General features: G+C 41.9%; 1 protein-coding gene and 1 long non-coding RNA gene across 11 annotated transcripts in view; one reads left to right on the forward strand and one right to left on the reverse strand.

Annotated features, from left to right (window-relative positions):
* Positions 1–334: 334 nt before the first annotated feature.
* LOC128909596 (uncharacterized) lies at positions 335–6,172 on the forward strand. Its single transcript, XR_008466427.1, has 3 exons — positions 335–2,083; positions 2,986–5,621; positions 5,798–6,172. It is a non-coding gene; the product is annotated as an uncharacterized LOC128909596 (long non-coding RNA).
* An 11,482-nt stretch (positions 6,173–17,654) lies between these two features.
* MAP3K7CL (MAP3K7 C-terminal like) overlaps positions 17,655–22,572 on the reverse strand; it is a 51,713-nt gene continuing 46,795 nt past the window's right edge. For 8 of the 10 annotated variants that reach the window (XM_054201456.1, XM_054201438.1, XM_054201398.1 and 5 more), the window contains one exon: positions 17,656–20,961. In XM_054201456.1, the coding sequence (XP_054057431.1) occupies positions 20,781–20,961 (181 nt within the window). In that variant the 3' untranslated portion in view covers positions 17,656–20,780. Of the gene's footprint in view, positions 20,962–22,572 lie in introns of all 10 variants that reach the window. The other 2 variants (XM_054201470.1, XM_054201461.1) reach the window with 1 other exon arrangement.

A 22,572-nucleotide genomic window follows, 5' to 3' on the forward strand; every position in this document is an offset into this window, starting at 1 on the left:
TCTTCTGAATTAGCAACTTGGGATGGCCCCTCTGCACACCCTTATTAAGGAGGACTATGAGCTGGTAGCGTGTTATTTCCATGTGTGTCTGGTTTGGGGCTCTTCCCTTGCTTTCACTCTAAACTGCTCTAACTGAGGAGTCTGCTCATTAGTGCTACGTTATCAGGGCTATCTGGAGTACTGGTTTGTTGCTCTTCTAGTAAAATGCAAATCCTCCCCACCCCACCCCACCCCACCCCATATGAAAACCCAGGGAATACTCATTATATTCATAGAAGGAGATATCCCGAGTTTTCTTAAATGACAAAAGTATTTGTGGGTGAGACCTTTGAAAGTAGGAAAGAAGTGGCTTCTCTTTCACACACATGCAGATTCATAAATCTCTGCAATACTTGAAATGTTGAAACTTTGGACTGATTCCCTAAGAGCTGTAGTCATACCCCTGAGAGGAGAAGGATGTTGAGTCATAGTGAAGAAAGGAAAGAAAAGCTGGATGTTTTTTCTATTGCAATCATCCCAGAGGTCAGACAGATGAACAACAAGAACACTGGTTAAATGATTCAAAAGGCTAGGTTTTCTGGCATTAGACATAAACACTTCAAGCACTCTGAAAGAAAATATGGAAATGAATTGTCCTGCCAGTATATCTAAGCATATTTGCCTTTTGAGTCTAATGCCTGAAGAAGGATTAATTTTAAAATGTTTTGGTAGAAAGTTTCTGAAGGACTTACGCTTAGGCTGTGTGAAGGCTATACCAGGACGAGCAATGGTGAACAATGGAATTGCACTGGCTTTTGGAGGTGTCTTACAGTGGCATAAAGAAGAGACAACATGTGATTTTTTTGCAGCATGACATAACATAATTTTTTAAAGCTACCTAATTAAGCTACTCTTTTGCTTAAATAAGTTCTTTATGGTTACCCAGCTCGCTTTTGCTACCAGGATAATTGCAAGAGTGAGTGATGTATTTGAAGACCTGGCTAAGACGGGAAAGCATACCAAAATTAGGAAAGAATACCATACTTTCCAATACTTCAGGTTTTAATTTCACAGCATAAGGTTCTTGTTGTAACCTACTACTTCTATATTGATCACACAATGACTTGCCAGAAAGACAGTTTGACTGTTTGACGTACTAACTCTACTCTTGCAGCTTTCTGAAAAGGGGAGTTATTTTTCTGAGGTTGTACATTTTCCCATTTTTCATAACAGAGGAAAAATTGATTCGATGCCTGCTTCTGTTTAGAGCTCCACATTAAATGCCCCAAACAGAAGCTGTTCAGTTTCTGGGTCTCATTACCGAGTTGGAGTCTCAATTGAGAAACTGGAGTGATTACTGGTTTGTTTGTCACTGTAGAGATCCAGTAAGAGGAGGGAGCCAATCTTCACCCGTCTGCTGGGTCTATCTGAATTTCCTCCTGTTCTCAAGCGACCGGCCAGGCAGCTCATCGTGCGCTTGGGTGTGACTGCAAGCCATGGTGACTCACGGTTTAAGTGTACAACTCATACCGAAAGGAAAATGAGGCCAATTTTAACTCTACTTTTGATTTTATCTCTAGCTTACTTCTGTGAAGGTCACAAAGAGCCCAAAACTGCTACACGCAGCAAAAGGTAACCCAGTGTAAATAAGACATAGAAGGAGGTATCACCATAAACATGCAAAAAGAGAGAGAAATATACCTGCAATTCTCTGTACTGGGTCTGACCATGATAGAGTCCCTTCTCAAAAACAGAGCATTAGATGATGCAAAAGCTAGTGGTCATCTCTTGTCAGAGGATGAAAGTTGCCGAAAACAGCAAGTCGACAATTGGAAAGTACTTGCAAATCTGGAACTTGTTATAGAAATGATGGAACTGATTATATAGTGTCATTTCCTGATAACTTGGTTCTTTGTTAATTTTTTGTCTTAAGAGGTATTGCCAAGGACACAATAGTCAGACAGTTTCCTACTATTCCTGCTTTCCCTCTCCCTTCTTAGGACAGCTGATAATCCACACCTGTGGAGACTAGTTCTGCCAGCACTGGAGGAGACTCACAACCTTTTTCAGAAACCTTTTGGAGTTGGGTTTCTCACGGTACAAGGTAGGAGCTTCTTGAAACCACTTAAAGTTTATCTCAGGATCACACTGTTCACAGAATCACAGACTGGTTGAGGTTGGAAGGGACCTCTGGAGGTCATCTGGTCCAAACTCCCTGCTCAAGCAGGGCCACCTAGAGCCAGTTGCCCAAGACCATGCCCAGATGGCTTTTTCATATCTCCAAGGATGGAGACTCCACAACCTCCCTCAGCAACCTGTGCCACTGCTCGGTCACCCTCACAGTGAAAAAGTGTTTCCTGATGTTCAGATGGACCCTCCCGTGTTCCAGTTTGTGCCCATTGCCTGTCACTGGATACCACTGAAAAGAGTCTGTCTCCATCATCTTTATACCCTCCCTTCAGATATTTGTACCCGTTGATGAGATTCCCCCTGAGCCTTCCCTTGAAGGGGATGAAGTACTAAAGGAGGGCTGAAGTACTAAAGGAGGGCTGAAACAGACCGAGCTGTCTAGTCAGGGACTAAGCTGCCCCATCTACTCAGCAAAAACCTCTGGTGCTTCTTGCTACTGTCAAATGATTACAACACTTTTTGAAACTTGCTTTTTCTGAGGCAAGTGTGTAAATGTTGCACTTAATGACAGTGCAGGTCTTGGGTGTTTATTGGATCCTGGACGCTGTTCCAGCCAGAGCTTGCCTAGGCTGGAAGCTTTTCAAAACACTCTGCAAAAAACACCTGAATAAAGTCAGTGAAGACTTATTTAGTTGGCTGGACCACGCAGCAGCCTACTGTTACCTTACGCCTTGTGCCAGATTCAATATCCAAACTGCACAAACGTATTTTAGGCTTGAGCGCAGTTGTGAAAAGCCGCCTGTGAGTTTGTTGGTGATAGTTTCTACTGCATATTTCGTATCTTTACTGAAATGAGCCCCTATGTCTTGTTTGCAGAACTCACACGGGGTCTTCAGTCTGCAGATGAGACCAATTGGGTTACGTGTCGGCTGCTTTACCTTTCAGCAAGCATGCAGAGGGGTGAGGAAGAGGAGGGAAGGCAGAGGGAGTGAAGGGCTGCCACTCTACCAGAAGGATGAGGGAGAATCAAATTCTTGTGGGTACTTCTTTGCACACAGACTTACTTCCTGATAGGGAGAATCGCAAACATGACCTTGAATTCCCTGTAAGGTGTTTTCTGACTGTTGTTTAGCTCAGGAGATTCATTTTCTCATATTATTTCGTATAGCACTACAATCTCATTTCTCCTGTACAAAATCCTCATCTTTTTATCAATCTAGCAAATTCTGGCTATATTGACTCAAAGACTATCTCAGTACGTAGCTGATTGTTCTAGGACTTTGTGCAAGACTGCTGTCTACGGTTGGGTGTACTCCACAGGAGGTCAAGACCCTTACAGCCTCTCTAAGGTGTGTGACCATTTATAGGATCTCCAGAGCAGTATCTTCTCTACCCGCTTTTGCCGAGCACACTGCTGCTATTGGGGCTTCAATGGGAGCGCTCGGCAGAGCAGTCTCCTGTTGACTAACTTCTCAAAACACCCCAGGTCAGTTTAGGGTTTGTGAGTTGCTCACAGGAGCAATGTTCTGCAGAGTGTGTTGTACCCGTGCATATTACCTACTTCACCTCACGTCCCTCCACCTCAGAAAGACTTGTAAAATTTGGGATTCTGGGGTTCAGGTGGAGTTTTGCAAGTCACGGTCAACCTGTTTACATCTCTACGTGCAGCCAGGGCAGAGCACGGTCATGTTTGGTCCTGATAAGATACAAAGATACAAACTTCAGCTCTGAGTGCTCATTTGCATGGCTTCCTGCCATGCGAGAACAAGTTACTGTCCAAGAAAATGCAAATGCCTTGTGCTTTATGACGAGTGCTGTAAATCAGAAATTGTGGTAGTTATCTCACATGAAGTCCCTGTAAGAAAGAACAAAATACCACTGTTCTAGTGAAGTGCTTATGAATCACCACCTGGTAAAAAACGGCACCACCTGTGACATTTCAGTACGGGCTCAGCAAGTGGGGAGAACGTACTGAACTGAGGCAGCTAGTGACCGTGTCATGCAGGGGTTATTATATGACATCATGAGATCCAATATACTGCACATTCCTTTCAGGCTGAGAAATGTAGCAGGAACTGCACAGCTGACACAGAGCTAGGAGAAGAAATCTTAAAATGAATAGTTTAAGTGAAGAAAACATGCCATTTTTTGCATGCAGGGAGTAGAGCACAAATTATGTATTTTTCTCTATGAACTTAATAATTACATGCAGAAACTGCATGTAGATACACGGTAGTGACTATCACCTTATTAACAGATTGTAAGGCGTAGGTAAGGATGAACAACCCAGGGGCGTTTTTAATAACGTTTCTGGAACAAAGCAATAAGTGGACCAGAAGCATTCAGGAACACAAACGAGCTGCCGCTCCAGCTGGGAACGTAGGCTTTGGGATTGGCACTTATAGCCTATGTAAGTAATGTTAATGCAAAATTACACAGCTCTAGCGTTGTGTGCTAAATACTCCAAAGAGAGAGTAAAACGGAATATAGTATACGCTGAGTCCCTCATCTGCTAAGGCATTTAACAGAGTACACGTCAGTAAGTGGAGGAGTAGTCCCACTAAGATCTGAATGAGCAAGCCATGAGAAATCTATTCAAAACATACCCTGTTCTGTTGCGTATCAGGAAACATCAGAGAAATTTTTTTCTCCATCATTACGATTTGTGTTATTTTAATATTGCTTTGCAGTTTCATTGGTGGCAGAGAAGACTGAAATAATGTAGCAGAATGGGCAGGAAACTTCCAAACACCAATCTTAAAAACCAAGGAACAGCAGATATTTTGTATAAAAACAGATTTGAGAAAATGCTCTTGTGTAATAATCAATAATAACCGATTTTACTGTCTTTGGAAAATTAGTTTTTTCCCCAACTGGTCCCTGTATGTGGCTTCTAAACCTGCTGTCAAAGTGCATTCAGATCAGCTGAAATGTAAACTGATACATAAATAAAACACAGTTTGAGGTTCTACCTGTTCTGTCTCTCATTGTGCAAATCTCGCCACTTTGACTGAGAGAGGTCGTGTGTCAGCACAGTCATGTTTATTCGGATTAGTGGCTGTTCTACCAACAAGAAATTTATAACTGCTTTTATGTTGTTGGCAGTTGTACCTTGTAAGGGCGCGATGACTAAGCTTCACATGTTTCTATTAATACAAAGTTGGCTGTCATTGATATCAATACTGGCTGTTGCATAAAGCAAGAAATGCTTTAGATAGATAGCCACTTAAAAATTGGTAGAAACTTCTCAAGTGCACGTTGCACTGTAGATTTGGGTTTAAAATGTCTCAGTGGCCAAGGAAGCTTTATTTCTGTCAGGACATGAACAGCTCGCTTGTTTTTTTCGTTATTTGCCAATTGCAGTGGAAATGATGCAGCACAAAAAACTGCTGACTGAAGAGTCAGTTGTATTTTCTAGGTACTTTCTGGTTTTGAAATAACACTATAGATTATCACAAGTGGTGCAGTTGTTTGAATTCAGCTTCTGCCAAGTTTTTACTCTGCCGATGCTGGTAAGAATAGAGAAACCTACCTTAGAAGCTACTTCTTAAGTCATATGTTGTTATTTTCAATATTAAATATAAAATGATGTTTAAATTAAAGGTCTCATTTATCTTATTTGTCATGACGTTACTTAAATGACATTGCATGTTAACAATTATGTAAAGAATAATACTGTATATTGCAGAGCGGCCACCCGCTGCTGCAGGTAGCTGTGATTTACTAGAACGGGGGAACAACCAGAAGGATGTGAGTTAACGTGCACTGGCGCAAGGCGACACAACTCTACCAGGACTATAAATCAGCGTACCCCGATGAACGATAATAAAGGTGACGAGTCTTTCAGTCAAGAAAGACAGCATTTTCACCAGATGAGGCCTGTGTTGGGGCTCCCTGACAAGCAAAGCACAGTCCTACAGGCCCTTAGTCATAATCTGAAAGCCAGTGCCCCCGTGGAAGGCTGAGCAGACTCACACCCTGGGAACTTTCCAGTGGTTCGCCCAGCCCAGCCTTGAGTGGATCTGCTGTGCCCAGCGTCTGTCCTCGGGAGGGTCACTGTATTAACTGGGGTCTCTACGCCCACCTGCACTTCTGCCCCAAGTTTAGGTAGGGCATCCAGCTTGTGCCTAAATAATTAGCAAAGACGTTAACAAAAGCTTGCATTGCAAAGTTAAAGAACAACATTTTAGTTGCAAGCATTGCTCTTCAGTGATCCTGCTGGGGAGCTAGAAGATGTAAAATATTAACCGGAGAAAAAGGGGAGGGAGGCAACTCACAAATCAAATAGCTACTGTGTTTTAAACATCCAGCGGTTGTGAGCTGCTGATGGAGTGGCACGACTGCAGATACTGGACTGTGGAAGGAGTTTGGAAGTATACCTAGGTATACCTTGGTATACAAATACACCTGTTTATCTAACACTTTGGTCCACTTACATCCAAAATGTTAAAACAAGGAATATGTTCCTTGCTTCTCCTCCTGAACATGGCTCAGTTTACTCCATCGTTCCCTGTTTGACCTGAGCATCCTCTCAGTGCCTCCGGTTGTGCTTCTCAGTATGCACAGGCCAGCTGCCACCCGAGAAAGCGGCTGCCTCGTCCCTGCTTAAGTGCTCTGCTTGAATTTTGGGGTGCGGGAGTGGCAAGCGGCATTTCCAGTGTCCCCAGTCTGGGAGCACAGCTCATCCAATGGGCACAGGCGAGGCCCGGCCTCCCGCAAAATGCAGCACCTCGCCTTCTGACTGGGGCACCGAGCTGGCAACAGAAAGTACTCAGCCCCTTACCTCAGGGCTGCAAATTGTATCAAAAGATATAAGCATAAAATTTGATACCCAAATTTTAGGGTCCTGTTTCTTGTTTGCCCTCCCCCCACTCACAGATTTTGCAAAATTTGCTGCAAAAGGACCCACTTGCAACATGAGAGGATCAGCGGTCGTCCTCTGCATGTGTGCCTTGACCTATTTAATCTGTTTTCTGGTGATGAGGACATTGTCTTCGAAGCTGACAAGGCATCCCATTTCTTTCCTCTGAGCATTTTTTGAATGATTTTGGTAGAAATTACTAAAAAGTTACAGATAAGAAACCTGCCATCACCAGTTTTCATTAGTTCTCCTCATCTCCTTCTGTTCATTAGTTCTCCAGACATTAGCCTGTTTATGTTGATCAAACAGCTACTCTCCTGAACACATCACAAGGATTTTATTTTAATCCATGTGCATTATTTTAAGCTCATAATTGATGGGTGATAAAAATAGGCAGCAGGCCATGAAAAATGTGAAAATTAGCTTGGATTAGACAGAGCTTGTTCAGATGCCGTCAAGGTTTCAAACAGCAAAATACAACATATTGCCAACTATGCTAGCTATATTCCAGATCCAAGATGTACTTGATTCTTTGGCTGGACGGCCACCATAGTTAAGCAGGTATTGTGGGATATATATATATTAAAAATGAAGCTTCATCCAAAGGAAAAAAAAAAAAGGTATTTAGGTCGATAATGCCCTGGAAAATCCTTACAACAAAAGCATAACATTTAACCACTGATGGAATGAAGTCAAATTAGTTAACCAAAAACTCTTCCAGAAAACAAATTAGAAGTGCTGAGAAAAGTTGTATCGTTGCCTGTTGAATTTTAAATCATCCCACTTACAGAAACTGTTAAAGTACAAAATATGTTGCGTTATCAGATAAAAGCAGGAAACAAACTTCTAGGAAAAAGGGTTCCAGGCAGGAAAGTTGCCTCCAGACTATCAGTGCCAAAGCAGACTGACTGGAGATAGAGTCCTCTCCCTACCCTACAGGTGGTGAAAGAGAAATAAGCTTATCCCAAGGAGAAAAGTCGTTGCTGTTGGTCAAAAAAAAAACCCCAAAAACCAAAAAACCAGGTAGTAAAGAAGGGGCTCAAAAGAGCATTGAGGAAAAATAAATCAACTGGTCAGTTAGAGATTGGTAAACAGAATAATTATAAAAAAGTAGTTTATTGCTAAAGACGCTAATAATCAGGGAAAAGCTGCCCATCCAGAAAGTGACTGTTAATAAATTAAGACAGTTGTTATGTTGCTACCAATAAATTCCATTTCTTTTGAGAACGTTTTGGTGCAGGTATTAAATTATTTTTTCTATAGAAACAGCCAACTGAAAGCAGGTTGGAGCAGTTCTAACAAAAACCACAATGAAATGGTTCAATTCACAGAAGGAAATGAGGAAGAGAAGTTCTAGTAGAAAGAACAGGTAACAGAAAAGTTCAGTCCTGAGACTGTTTATAAATAGCATTAAAATTAAACATTTCTGCTTCCTCAAAATGAACTGTTGGTTCACACCAATGAAGCATGGATAAACTGCACACAGATTTTCCAGAAATAATTAGGCAGAAGGAAGGATGAAACCAGAGCTGACTTCACAGAGTGCGTAGCCCAGCTTTAAAGAATATTAGTAACAAGATCCAGGAAGGAATCACCTGGACTAGCAACTGAAAAAAAAATAGCAATCCAGATCACCTTGTCAGCTGCTCAAGAGCAAACGGACAAAGTGGGCTGCAGGTGGGGGCACGGCGAAGGGTGCCGGGGAGCCCAGGCAGTACTCCTGCTTGGAGTGCCCAGGAGTTCCTGCAGCAGCGGAGGTGTCTCAGCAGATGTGTCTTGGGTTTTTAGGTCCTACAGACCGACTCTGAGGAGAAGGGCAGTTAGAAATCAGTGTGCTTTTCTCCCCCCGTCCTCTGCACATGAAGGAAACAGTCCAAAACGGTTTTCCAAGGAAGCCCTAAAACACCCACGTACACTGTCACAAGGGTTACAGTGCACATCTATCTTCTTTCCAGATCTACTCTGCTAAGATAGAATAAAAACTCTATTCTTAAGCTGGGACATCATCAAAACCCTCTGAAGGTCAAAGACTGCAGATGAGCAAATTTGTTTGTAAAGTATATTTCCTATCTTTCTTAGCTCAAATCACCAAGTAATTTCTGCTTTCAGCATATTAAAAAAGCGGCGTCCTGCCACTTGTCAGCTGTCTCTAGGGTTTCTATTTTTCAGGGTTCAGACCAGAAGCAGTACAGAGATGGCATTTCTTTGGGGTTTTTTTAATGTTTTTCTTTCACAGACTACATAAGTACCAAATGGTCTTTTTCCACATTGAAGAAGCTTCAGGCTGAACCCTGAAAAAGCTGAAGTTCTTTTTGAATATACTTGTCCACATAGTACAGACATTGTCCATTTGTATCTCGTACATCTTCATTGCAGCACCACAGTAATATTTTTTAAAGCTGTTTTTTAACAGGAGCATTTCCATTGTGTTTTTCCATCTCATTTTCCATTGTATCTCCTCTTACTGTCAAGTGCTCTAGAGCCCCTGTGGAACTGCGGGAGCATTTGCTCTGCAGGTTTGAAGTCTTTTTGGCTGCTTCTTTGCTACCTGATGGTGCCTCCGGAGCCCTGGTGACATATGGCAACAATTTCTGTCCTCTGAAGACCTCTCTGCCTTTTGCCAGTCACATGAAAAGCAACAGGCAGGATCAGCCAGGCAAGGTGTGCAGCACTCCCTTTTGCTCCACTTTGCCCTGAGAAAGTTGGAGGTTGGTCCATAAGGAAGGGAAGTCACCCAAACCTGCTGCGGCGTCTGGCACGCAGTGGGGCTTTACGTCAAGACCCCTAAATTCAAGCGAGCGATGACTGAGCTGCACAGACATGCCATAAGGATCTCAAGTTCCCTTTCATGTGTGCTCAGGTTGTTCCCATGCCATAGCCACCTTTCTGCGGTGGGCAGAAGAGTTTGTTGAAGACAGAATGACTCCGTGCTGATGCTACTCGGAATCTGAGTTTTAGGTACTTTTTATGTCCACACAGCATGACTCAGAGTACCAGAAGTCTCAGTCTTAACTGCATTCCCAGAAGGCTAATACTGAAGTGCGGAGAGACAAGTTTTAAGTGAATAAACAGCTCTTTTATACAGATGCCATACGCAGTGAGGAAGAGGCCCATGGAGACCTAGCTGGCGGGTGACTCGACCTCCAGGTCCCTATACAGTCAGTGGAAAAGAAAAAGACCTCTCTAGGAGGCACTTAGAGTCTGAACAAACGCCTACTCCCTGCTATTGACTCTCTTCCCAGAATAGCATCAGCCCCAGATAACACGCAATCTGAATTGCTCACGTCTTTTTTTGAACTGGGGCGCTTTCTGTGGTTGTCCAAGTCCTTGTCAGATGTCAGAGGAGATCTTCATGCAGTCTAAATTTTCAAAGGTGAAGTCTGGCTTGTGGTGATGTGTCAATTTTGATTTATTTCAAAAATAAGATATTCAGAACACCCTATCACCCAGTCCCTGAGAATGAAGCCCTGAAAGACTACTGCATGCTGCTTACCCAAACGCTATTTATTTTTGAAAACTTGACTTAAATTATATAGTGAGCAATCTAAGATGCCCACTGTGGACTACTCTTCTTCTTCTAACCTCGTCCTTTAGCTGTCATTGACTCTTGTAACTAAAATGGTATTTAGAAATGTATTTAATAAATAATTAATGGGTCTGGAGTTTTTTATTTATTTGTATCTAAATAAAAGTCCTCAATAACGCTCCAGTAAGGCTGAGACTAGATGAAGATGATGTGTTTCATAAATCCTCTGCTTGCTTCAGACGGATACTAAGTAATTCCTACTCTTGAAATAGGAAACTGTGTCATCAGACAAAAAGCTCCAAATGCTTAATATCATACTGAAATAATAATTGTGTTTGTTCAGCTGTACATATCATGATAGGTCTGAGCTCACTGCCTATCTATCTTATAAAGGCTCTCTACTTTAAGTTCCTTATCTTTTGTAAATGTAGGTTTTAATACTCCTGACTAGATAAAAAGAAGAAAGGGAAAGGGGAAGGGGAAGGGGAAGGGAAAGGGGGAGCGGAAAGGGAAGGGAAGGGGAAGGGAAGACTCTGGTTTTGACTAGTAGTGATTAGTGATGATAAATCAAATCAGAAGAGTAGCAATGGGTTCTAGCCAAATTTAAAGGTAGAGTCTTCTGCCTTCCTGTGTCCAGGTGTTCAATCATTTTGTATTTTAACATGACATCTTCCTCCTTCACAATTTACCATGACCAAAGGAAGGGTATTGACAGCATGGGAGAATCAAATTGCGAGATGAAATGGCAACCAAAATTGTCCGTGGTCATGTATGCCTGTCTGAAGTATGCATTTGCAGAGGAGAGCAATCTGTGTGCTGAACAGTCGCCGATGCACTGAAGCTCTGGGGTTATGGAGTAAGTTCAGCTAGGAAATATTTTAGCTCTAAGTCTTTACTTACCACATGCAAACTGAAAATTTCATGTGCTTATTACACATCCAGATTTGAGCAGGCATTCACGTGGGGGACAGAGAACACACCTTTAACCCAAGCACTCCTCTGCCTGGTTCCTACATCAAAACCAGAGGGGAGTCTCTCCGAGAAAAGGGTGCCGCAACCAAACCACAACTCTGAGAAACATTTTATTTCTCTATCTCATCTTTGAAGCAGCTGAGGTTTCCTCTTACTGGAAAAGCAGGGAGGGCTATGTGAAGGGAGAGAAAAGGAGGAATGGGACCTATCTGATGGAGACAGCCATGGCATTTTCATCCTAGTCCAATATTTCTGCTAAATTTTTCCAAAGAAAAGAAAACAAGAGAAGTATTTCTAAAATTCTTTAACATTATTATGCTGTTACTCTTCTAGTTAAGAGCCATTTCTAGATGTGTTTCATAGTGCTTTGTAAATATTTGACATTTCTTCTGTGTTTGCTTACCTTTTTTTTTTTAAACTTCTATAGTTCCATATAACAACCCTACAGAGCCACTTCATAAGGGTTGGCATGGCTGCAGTTGTGCGAGTGGGAACAAATGTTCTTACCAGGAATGACTAAAGAGAATGTTTTCTTCATTACTTCTGACATGTTATGCCAGCATCTGGCTCCTTCCGCAGCTGCAACTGGACCTAGACCCAGCTCAAGGCATCTAGAGCAAGACGCTCGAGTTTTGTACGCACCTCACAGTGTGAAGCGTGTCCCTGCTGTGAGATGCTGTGAGGACCTGTGTAGCCTGTTGACAGACAGCTCAACGGAAAGGCCCCGGCGCAGCGTGGTGTTTCACCACTCTAAGCATGTAATTAAATTCCAATGAACTTCTAACAGTCAAGTTCCGAGCTGAGGTGCCGGTCTCTCTGGCCTCGATCCAGCAAAACACTTCGGTGCATGAATAAAACTTCCCCACTGTGAACAGTCCTATTGGCAAACCAGTGGGAGCTACTCACCGCTGAAAGTTTGGTATGTGTTCAAGAGATGTGTTTGATGTGGCCACAGTGCCCCATGCTAAGTGCTGTCTTGAACCTGGGCCAAAATCCAGTTTACCGTGTGGTGCCTTCTTGGCGTTGCTGGTTACCTCCCAGGCAGCCTTGCTCGCTTAGATGTGGACACCCTCATTTCAGAAGCAATGTTAAGCGCTTTTAAAAGCCACTTTCTCATGATAAAAATTCAGCGACGATCCCCTTTTGGACAGTAATATAGTGGTAGGTTTACATCAGAGCACTCTGGCAGTCAAACCGGGAATTAAAAGTCTATTGAATAGAAATTACAGGACTAGGAAAATATCATAAACATCTAAAAGCACTGCACGTACAGTCATACTCAGGAGATAGACAGCTATCAAAAACTGCTAGTAATAATGTTGCCCACTATCTTTGGTAAAATCCTGCTTATGTTTTCTTTCATCTTCATGCCTCACCTTTAAATCTAGAATTTTGTCTCTTGCCAGTTTTCAGACCCTAAGTGAAGGGGAATTATCAAGTGGCCAAAGTAGAAAAGCAAACTTATTAGCATGCTTTTTCTGCTCTTTTTCCTTCCAAAACTTTCTAGGAAGCCAAATTTTCCCAAAACATGGTTGTTCAAATAAACTGTGGGGTGTGCAAGAGCCACCACATTCATTGCTGGTAAAACAATCCTAATATTCCAGCACAACCACTTTGGGTTGTTGAAACTCGAACTGTGGCTGGAGCATTGCCCATGCATTAGGGCGCTCTTCTGAAGCCTAACACTTCCCCTGTTCAGATTACTTAACCTAAATACAAAGAGAAAAATAAGAAGATAACACTAGCATTTTCTTTTTGAAAAGTGTAACTCATGAATACCAGTCTGTATGAGATCTAAGGCGTATTAAAATTTGCCAGCAAAAAGAGATCACTGTTCTGTACTGTGTCACTTAAAGCATACTTGAGTCTTAGTTTTTGTACCATTAAATAAATACTGTTTACATAAAGTGTCTGCAATCCGTTAGTACTGTCCGGTAGTTTGAAAAAGTAAAGCCATATAGGTCAGATTTCCAGGCACGTAAATCCAATTGAACTCAACAGAAGTACTTCAGGCAAATAAAGGTATTATGATATAATTTGTAAGTATTATCAACTCTTTCAGCTTCTCTAGGATGCCAGAACTCATTTAACCTGGGTGCTCATGTTAGCTGTTGTCCAACGCGTTGTTGAAAACTACACCTTTGTGCAAGTATCTCCAGTATCTTAAAAATATTGGATACCACCCTTTTGGTAGTTTCAGATGTGATCAGATGATGAGAAACTATTATACTGTCCTATGCCTATATATATAAAGAAGTAGTAGCTATAAACACTTAAATAAACAAAACTCCTCTTGGACAAACATAAGTGTATACCCAAAATATTCACTGAGGTTTCTCTGTTTGCCTCCTAAAAACAGTGGTAGATGTCACATCACCCACCAGAGGGAGCTCATACAGTCAAATGTAAGGGCATCTTTTACAGGCGTTAATTAATTAGAGCTATTTAAAGGGTTATAAATAGATTTAAACACATTTTTAGCAGTTAGTGCATAGCTGGATGTAATTTAAATTGGCTCGGAACTGTAATGTGCGTGGGTTTCTTTCCCTTGAAAGAATACCCCTTTTTTGAAATTATTTCAAAAATAAGTGTTTATATTCCTGGTGCAGATAAGTTCACGAGGAGGTACTATTTCATAAGTGAGTAGTGGGCATTTTTTCTGATTAGACACACAGCCAGGGCGTGAGCTCCCTGAATAAGCCTAATATTTAGAACCCTATTTATAGGAGTATGTTTGAATATGCTTCTGTCCTGCATGAATATTAACACTTGCCTCCTATTTTTTTGTACAGACATCCAATCAGTAAACCTATATACTGATGGACTCGCAGAACAGGAATACAAAAGGGTCTGACCACAAGACGGTCAAGATTTTGTAGCAAGTAATGTTTTTAAATGATGCATTTACTTCTGACTACTCTTACAAATTCAGAGTGGTTGACTGACTCCAGCTACCCAAGCACAGCAAAGGAACGCGACAGGCAAGAGTCAACGGAATAAACTGGGGAGAGAGCCGAGATGACACGGCTTTGGAGAAAGTCTGTAGGCACAGGGCAACCTGGGTTGTGCACTGAGATGTGTCCTACGCTTGTAGGAAAGTCACAAGACAGAAGTGGAAGTTTTTCGATCACTGAACGTCACATCACTGTCCCTGCATGCGGGTAAATGGGGATCTAGGTAATAAAAGCACCAAACTACTTGTGCAATGAAAGCAGGAAAAGCCCATTAGTGGGCATGCATTTATTTCAGCACTAAAGTGCTCTAGCTTCAGTGTGGCTTCTGTTTACTATACACAGGCTATTTATCAAGGCTGTAATTTATTTATCTTTGACACAAATACAGCAGTTGGCATGGTATTGGCCTCGACGATCCTTATGGGTCTCTTCCAACTCGAGATATTCTATGATTCTATGATTAGCAGAATAGAGTCATATGCTGATACTGGTTATTCCTCTTTCTATAGAAGAACCATCTGCAATGCTGCAATCACAGTACAGCTCTGCTGGTACTAGATGTATTAGACAGAAACGTAACCTTCATGAAAGAAATATTCCAGTATAAAATGTTTGTGTAGACTAGGCTTGGAAAAGCCTTGGGAAACATCCAAAAAAAATCTTCTTAGTGTTGAGCTGAGGACAAGAGCCTATACATCCCACTGGTGCAAGCCATAAAAGGCAAGAGAGGGAGCAGTTAAGGCCCACGGCTCACTCGATGGTTCCTCTTCCTAGCTGTAACTACTTCCTTTCCGTCACTTACAGTTCTCATATCACTGTACTCATTCTGAGCACCCAAGGCACAGTCTGACATCTGGCTGCACATTTGTTACATCAGCACACACATCCTCATTTCATTTCCCTAATTTCTGCATTAAAATTTAATACAAAATTCCAAAAAGTAACTACATCCACAGCCCACCTGCTCTCATATGTTCCTCACCAGTTCAAAGAAAGCCAGCCTATCTGCCAGCCAGCACCTGCAGGCTGCTACAAAACACCGAATCTTGACAAAACACCGTAGCTTTGGTTTGGAAACTGTCTCAAGCACCCGGCGATCATCAGACCACATCATGAGATCACCAGTCAACTGGATCTGAGCTCTAGGCCGATGTCGCTTACTCAGTAGGCGGGGGACAGATGCATGGGTTGTGGCTGGGGTGTGTGTGTGGGGGGATTAAAGGAACCGAGGTTTAGAAGGGGGAACTGATGATTGGCGTGTAGAAAAGCTGAGTGACTCATGCACTAAGTCTTGTGCGTTCTACAGTGTAAACCACCCAACTGTGCAGTCTAGAAAGCCTGGGTTGAGGTTAACAGTAATTTGTGAATGATTGTCTTCTTTCATTCAGACGGGTATGAGTAACGCGTGACATTCTTTGTAAGGAGCACTGAAGAACCTAGAGGTGACTGGCCAGGTAGATTTTTTTTCATTCTTATAAAATAATCAACTTCTTTGAGTTTAAAATGCAAGCTGCACAGTTTTGGTGTCCATCTGAAGGACCATCTCCATAACTCCCAGTTTAACATTGCAAAACCAAGGGACTCAGTGGAGGGAAGGGAAAGGTCGAGGCTGCCCATCCAACTCCACCTTGCTACCCTCTCTCCCTCCTTAACGTGCACTCTGGTACAGCCGTGCGGTCACAATGTCTGCCCTTGTCCCAGAGAAGCCCAGCAGGATGGACAATGGGGGCCAGCTTTTCGGTACTTGTTCGGTAAGAGCCCTAGGCCTTCATTGCTGCATACCTTCCAGGCCTCTCATGCAGACAGTCAATAGTTTCCTCATGGGTTTTCCAAGGGTGTTCATCACCATATTACCCATGCATATACATGCCAGGACACTCTGAAAAGGAGGGAGAAGACCCTCAGGGCTGTGGGTGCACACGTCTGTCTGTCTGTGCGCATGGGAGAGAAGAGTCATGCCAGCACCCAGGTTTTGTCAACTCTCCTCACAATCCTGCCGGCCAGGGCCAGCACTCCTCCTGCAACGTCACCACCTGGGTGGACCACACTTCCATTCCCTGCAACCTTCTTCTTCGATCACTGCGCATCTTGCACCTTTCATGAGACGAGAGGCAAGGCTCCTCCAGACAACAGTCTCCCCAGCTCCTCTAGACGCTTCCATCTTGTGCGTTGAACAAGCAAAGAATTTCATGTCGGAAAAAACACCAAGTGACTCCATGACTAAGACTGCGACCAGCTCGTTTCTGCAAGGTGACCTGTGACTGGAGTTTGAGCAGCCAATGGGCACGTGCCAGAGCTTCCCAACCACACAGTCCAAAGGAAGGCTGAGAAGAGCTCGGTGTCCTACCCTTGCCTATTTGTACCTGCTATGAACAATGTGTAATGCTCACAAAGGCCTAGATGGCAACAAGGCCTCTGGGGGGAGGTGACACACTTCCAAAGATCATTAATTCACAAAATCAGCCAGAATAAAGATAATCCTGGAAAGGGAAACATTAAGAAAAAGGCACCAAACTCAAACCTGCAGGTCCTTATCTTCCAGACTTTTCAAGTGCAAAATCGCCCCAGCCTCTGGCTGTTTCAAGACTGCATGAGTCATATCCTTGCTAACTGGAATACTTAAATTGAGCTTGTTCAGCATTTGTTACGATGGAAGGAAGTTAGTTTGTAATAATAGGAAATGGAAAGCATAGGCCTTGTTTTTTTACACCCGTGTACTTCACTGTTTTCTTAAGTGGTCTGAAGCAAATACATTTGTCATCGTAGTGGCATGCTTACTTTTGCTAACCTGAATAACCTGGATAATAGAAATACACTTAATCTGTGTAACAGACTGTGTCTATGTGGCTGTAAGCATTTAGCAACTTCTTTTGTCATCTGAGCCTTTCACATGTCTTTCCTTGCCTTCTGACCCCTGGTGAATTGCCAGCAAGAGCCTCAGACCACGCTGTTCTTTTGCTGAATGCAACTGCAATTGTCACAGCCCGTAGTCAGAAGTTCATAACATTTAGGCAGTTGAACTCAAAAGCTGAAACTGCCTTCCAATTTCTAGGGTGAAATATGATGATGTAAAAACATCTTTGAAATAATCATATAAAATTCTTTTTTACAGTGCTATACTTACAATGGACCTAGCTAGCAGGCCAATTTGAGGTCTCTCCTTAAATAGCAGAAGGACCCAAATCATATTGTCTATTTGGAAATACAGCATAAGGACGACAAACAAACATTCCCTTAAAAAATTAATTTCAGCTATTGAGTCAGCAGAGCTACGAAGTCTGAAGTAACATCTAGAGAAAAATTCAGCATGTCAAAATTGGAGATTTATTGAATATGAAAAAGTTTATCATTATTATGCTCGATTAAAAAATCAAGAGATGGATGGTAGATACAGCAGTTACCTCTCAGAAGGCTGTTCTAGCCCTTTTTACTCTTTGCAACACTCGAATGACTTTCTGGGTTCATTTTATCATAGAATGGTAGAGTTGGAAGGGACCGTAAAGATCACCTAGTTCCCACCCCCCTGCCATGGGCAGGGACACCTCCCACTAGACCAGGCTGCTCAAAGCCCCATCCAGCCTGGCCTGGAACACCTCCAGGGATGGGGCATCCACAACTTCCCTGGGAAACCTGTTCCGGTGAACACGGTTATGTTGACCTTTCTGCATTTTTAATTTCACTTGCCTATGAATATTTTTGGAAAATACCATTTGGCTACCCTCCTGTCTTTCAATCCCATTTCACTTCAATCCCATTTCACTCTTTAAAAATTTGTTTTCATGAGATACTTTAGATTTTCTTCCTTTGTACTTCTGTATCAGTTTTACTCATTTGGATTGTGATGCCATTTCTCTAAGTCGCTATTCTCAGACACACGAGCATCCATGCTAGCAGGCAAATATATTGATACAAAGTAGTTATTTTTTACTTTCGCCATAACTAAAAGTAGGAGGAAAAACTGATTGCGAATAGCCACAGTTCAAATTAAACACAAATATCTGACATCAATTAGTTTGGGATGTTTTAAGAGTTCCGTATTTATCCAGGCTGGTAGCTGGACTGCACCATGAATCTGGCGTCGGTACATCTGTAAAAATGTTCCCTGAAGACTTCCATACTGGTCAGTCTCTTTAGGTTAGAAAAAACATATTCCCTGGCTATTCTTAAATCGCTGTGTGTCACAAATGAGGCCTAACTTTCCTTCTCCACATGACTGTCTCTCTCCCTCACGTTTTTCTACAACAGTATGGCCTGTTATTATTCTGACATCTAATGCATAATGGCTGCACTTAAATAGAAAATTTCAAGGTGAACACAGTTATTTGTAAGTAAAGTTTTGCTGTCTGATCCATCTGCATCCAAAGCCAGTCTGCTAATGAAGTAATTTTATGTACTTTGTACAGCTTTCAATGAATTCACTGAAATCACCAGCCTGGCTGATGTTTTCAAAGGCAGATGGAAAAAATCCCTGACTAGAATGAGAAATTATTTTTCAAAATGAGAATCCTCCTGTTCAAAACACATAAATACAGACAAAAATAATACATCCTAGACCCTGCAGTGTCCTGCGCTCAAAGCAAAGCCCTGAAGTCTGTACAGGGTATGTTTCCCATCAGTGCAAAATTCAGGCAAGGCTTTGTCATCATTCCCAGGCTTGACATCCCAAGTGTTGTTTATTCATTATGGGCTTTTTTCTCTTCAACTTTCACAAGATACAGTGAAAACTGGACCCTCAGGTAACAATGAAAGAGGAATAAATACAGTGTTACACTGCCCGCGGAGCATTCCAGCAGAAAGCACGTGCCTCAGGGTGGTGATTTCCCTTCGTGTCTCCGCAGTGGCCGGGATAAGGTGGTAAGCGGTGCTGGGCACGTACGCTGCCCCTGCCCCGGCGGCTCAGGAGGAGAAGTGGAGACAAGGCCGTCCTCTCCCGCTGCCTCCTCGTACTCTCCTGCTGCAATGTCAGGTGCTTGTAGTAACGCCGAGCCTGTTTTCACGCCTGTGCTGCAGGCAATACTGTAGGTAGTTAGCACAGAGAAATAAAGGGCAGCTTGTATTTTTTTGTCCCCTTCGCCGCCGAAATTACTGGGGAACGTTTTTGGTGCCAAAAGACTCCCCCAGGAATTGTTCTAATTAACATAAAATCCTATTCTTATAATAGATTAGTGATAATAATCAAAGCTAAAGTTCCGGCGGAAATCCTAAATTCATAGTTTTCAATTACTAAGACACATTTCAGTACTAATGACATGTCAAGTTGAATTCCAGTCTCATGAAGATGTAAGAAGCTGCATCTGTCAAGCAGAGTTAAAAATACAGGGTGATTTAAGAACATTCAGAACATAAAACAGCTTTTCTATATCCACTTTTAATGAAAAAAATACTGTATGAATAGAAATGGAAGTATAACAAAGAATTTTCAGTTGTTCTAGGAAAATACAGGGATAAATAGAACAAGTAAAACTAACATTTTACTTCCAAGTTATTTGTATATCATGGAACTCCTGTCCCTACTTACAGCCGCTTATGTTTCAAAACAGACCAGAAAATAAGAGCAAAATATCCTCACAGTGCTTTTACTGACATATTCTCAGTTGAAACTATGATGGTAGTATTCATATGTGCTCATATATATTCATATAATTTTTCATTTTTTGCATGCCAAAAATTACAATAAAAAGGCCTCAAGCTATCTTTACACTTGAGGAAGGAAAGTTTGATCTCATCTGTTTCCTTTTAGTTTCATAGCTTGCAGATTATTGCTGGCAGTACATTCGTTTGACAAAAAATACTTCTGTTACTTCAATTTTTAATGTGCAATTTCTCAGATTTTATACAACAATGTAAAGTTGATATGGGATAATATAGTTTTTACCAGTGAGGTGATCTGTTTTAAGATAACTTCGAAAGACTTTAGGCATGAGGAAAATAATTGAAAAAATCTTCACCAAACTAAAATTAACATACACATATTCCATATATTAACATTGTCCCTGCTGTATGCCTTAGTATGGTCCAAATTCCCAACAGAGAGACTATTTATATCATTTTCTAGTGTGTCCATATCTTCTTAAATTGGAAGAAATATGTTTAGAAAAGAAACCTGATCTACTAGAACATATAATGGGGATAGATTAACTTCAATTATGTTACTTGAAATAAAATATCCATTATATAATGGATGAAATATCCATTATATTAAGCTACTGGCTGACAAGCATTAAATCAAATATAGACTTCTACGTACTCTGTATCTGTAGTAAAGTATTATAACATATTAAACAGACCTTTATTTTAAAATCTCTTTCCAGCACAGGACCAATTCTGTATTAACTGCCTCACATAAGCTACTTGAGAGTTATGAGGACCCCTGTCTTTTTTGGTACTGTATTCTGAGCTTTTCCAGTTGCTCTACACACTGCGTCTGGGCCAGCTTCAGAGTTCGGTTCTCCTCTGTCAGTTCTGCGTATTCCTTAGCCAGCTGAGCAGCATCCATGCTTTCTTTTTCCACTTGTTCCAGCCTGGCAATCAGCTCCTTTCTGATGATTATGAAAAAACCGAAAGATTAAAAATGGCAGCATGCAAAAATTTGTCGTCGTGTGTTAGGTTAAAGCTGGAATATGGGTAGTTAACACGGCATTACTTGAGCTCCTGTGAAACAAAGACCTCAAAAATTAATTTGTTAGAGTCCTCCTTTTCCCTTTAAAAGATGAAGCTGCCAAAATCTCTGATAGGTTTGCTGTTCAGCAACCAAGCCTGCAAAACGCTGAGGACCTTCAAGTAACTCTAACTTCAGTAAGAGTCAAACATGCAGTTCACGAGGGAGAAGCAAGTTCCTGGAGACCACATGCTAATATTTTGCCTGAAGAATCACAATTTATTTTTCTCTCGATACCAAACATATTTGAAAGAGAGCGAGGGGTTTTTTGTTCGGTCGGTTAGCTTCACCAGTAAATTCTGTGAAGTACGCCTGGTTTCCTTTTCTCTGCCACAAAGAAAAATTATTCTGGTCAATACTAGGCAAGTGAATCCGAACTACATGTATTGTTTCTGTAACGGGTTTATGCTCAGACCTTAGCCCTACTGCTGAGGGAGAGTGATAGAGCTGCAAACCTGACCCCTCCTGGTCTTCTAAAGAGCAGACACGGGAGGAGTCAAGCTGTTGCTTCTTCCTGGATGGAGTCACACAGTGCCCTGTATTCCCAGGGCTGGCCAGGAGCTGGAGTCTCCTGTATAGTATCAACTGAAATTACCTCAGCACAAGTTAAGATAAAAGAGGTCTTAAAACAAAACACACTGAAGGCATGAGTAACTCACAGGCTATCTAATCGCTCTCCACTTAGTTACCCAGCAGGCTAGCCTGGCCTCTGCTTTTTTTCCCCTTTAAGTCAAATCAGTTATTCACCCCTGCTACAGGAAGTCTCTTCTAAAAGGTTCTCTTCTAAAGGATTCTTTTGATCATTCTATCTCAGAGATTAGTTAATCTTTAACTGTTCGTAGCCCTGTGACTTTATTTCTCAGTCACGTCAAAACCATGCTTGTAGATCATCAGTGGGAAGATGTAATGCCTTCAAAGCGGATAGCTTTCGCTGCAGTCTTTAAAGGAGCCCTCTTGTCAAGCTAGACCAGCGCTTTCACACAGAAAATTCCTGCAGATCAGTAATTCTATTGCCATGTGTCAGCGTATTCGTGAAACGATAACATTTCAGTATTTGCTGATCACTTACATTACTTACAGCTGCATAACTGCCACTTAGAGCAGCAAAACTGCCAGCACCTGGGTTTTGAAAAACACTTCTATCTGGCCGCCTTTTAGGATAGGTTTGATCTTCCTCTGTCTTTACTACAGCTTTCAGTGATAGCACAGTTTGCCCATGGTTTATCTGACTGTTTACAGTCACAGTTACTGCACTTCAAGGAGTCACAACTGAGAAGAGAGCCCTGGCATGCGCATTTCTCCCAACTGCATTTCCCATACAAAAAGAAAAAAAAAAGGGGAAAAAAAAAGAAGGAGGGAAGAGTTAGTAGCCATTACAGCAATTTTAAATCATGCAAAAGTTGCAGTATATAGAAAGCCTCCTGTAAGTAAATATGGGGAGGGAGGGGGTTGGCCAAGAAAGGTTGGACCAGATGATCTTTGAGGTCCCTGA

Source organism: Rissa tridactyla, chromosome 1 (assembly GCF_028500815.1).
Source record: "Rissa tridactyla isolate bRisTri1 chromosome 1, bRisTri1.patW.cur.20221130, whole genome shotgun sequence".
Classification (NCBI taxonomy): domain Eukaryota; kingdom Metazoa; phylum Chordata; class Aves; order Charadriiformes; family Laridae; genus Rissa; species Rissa tridactyla.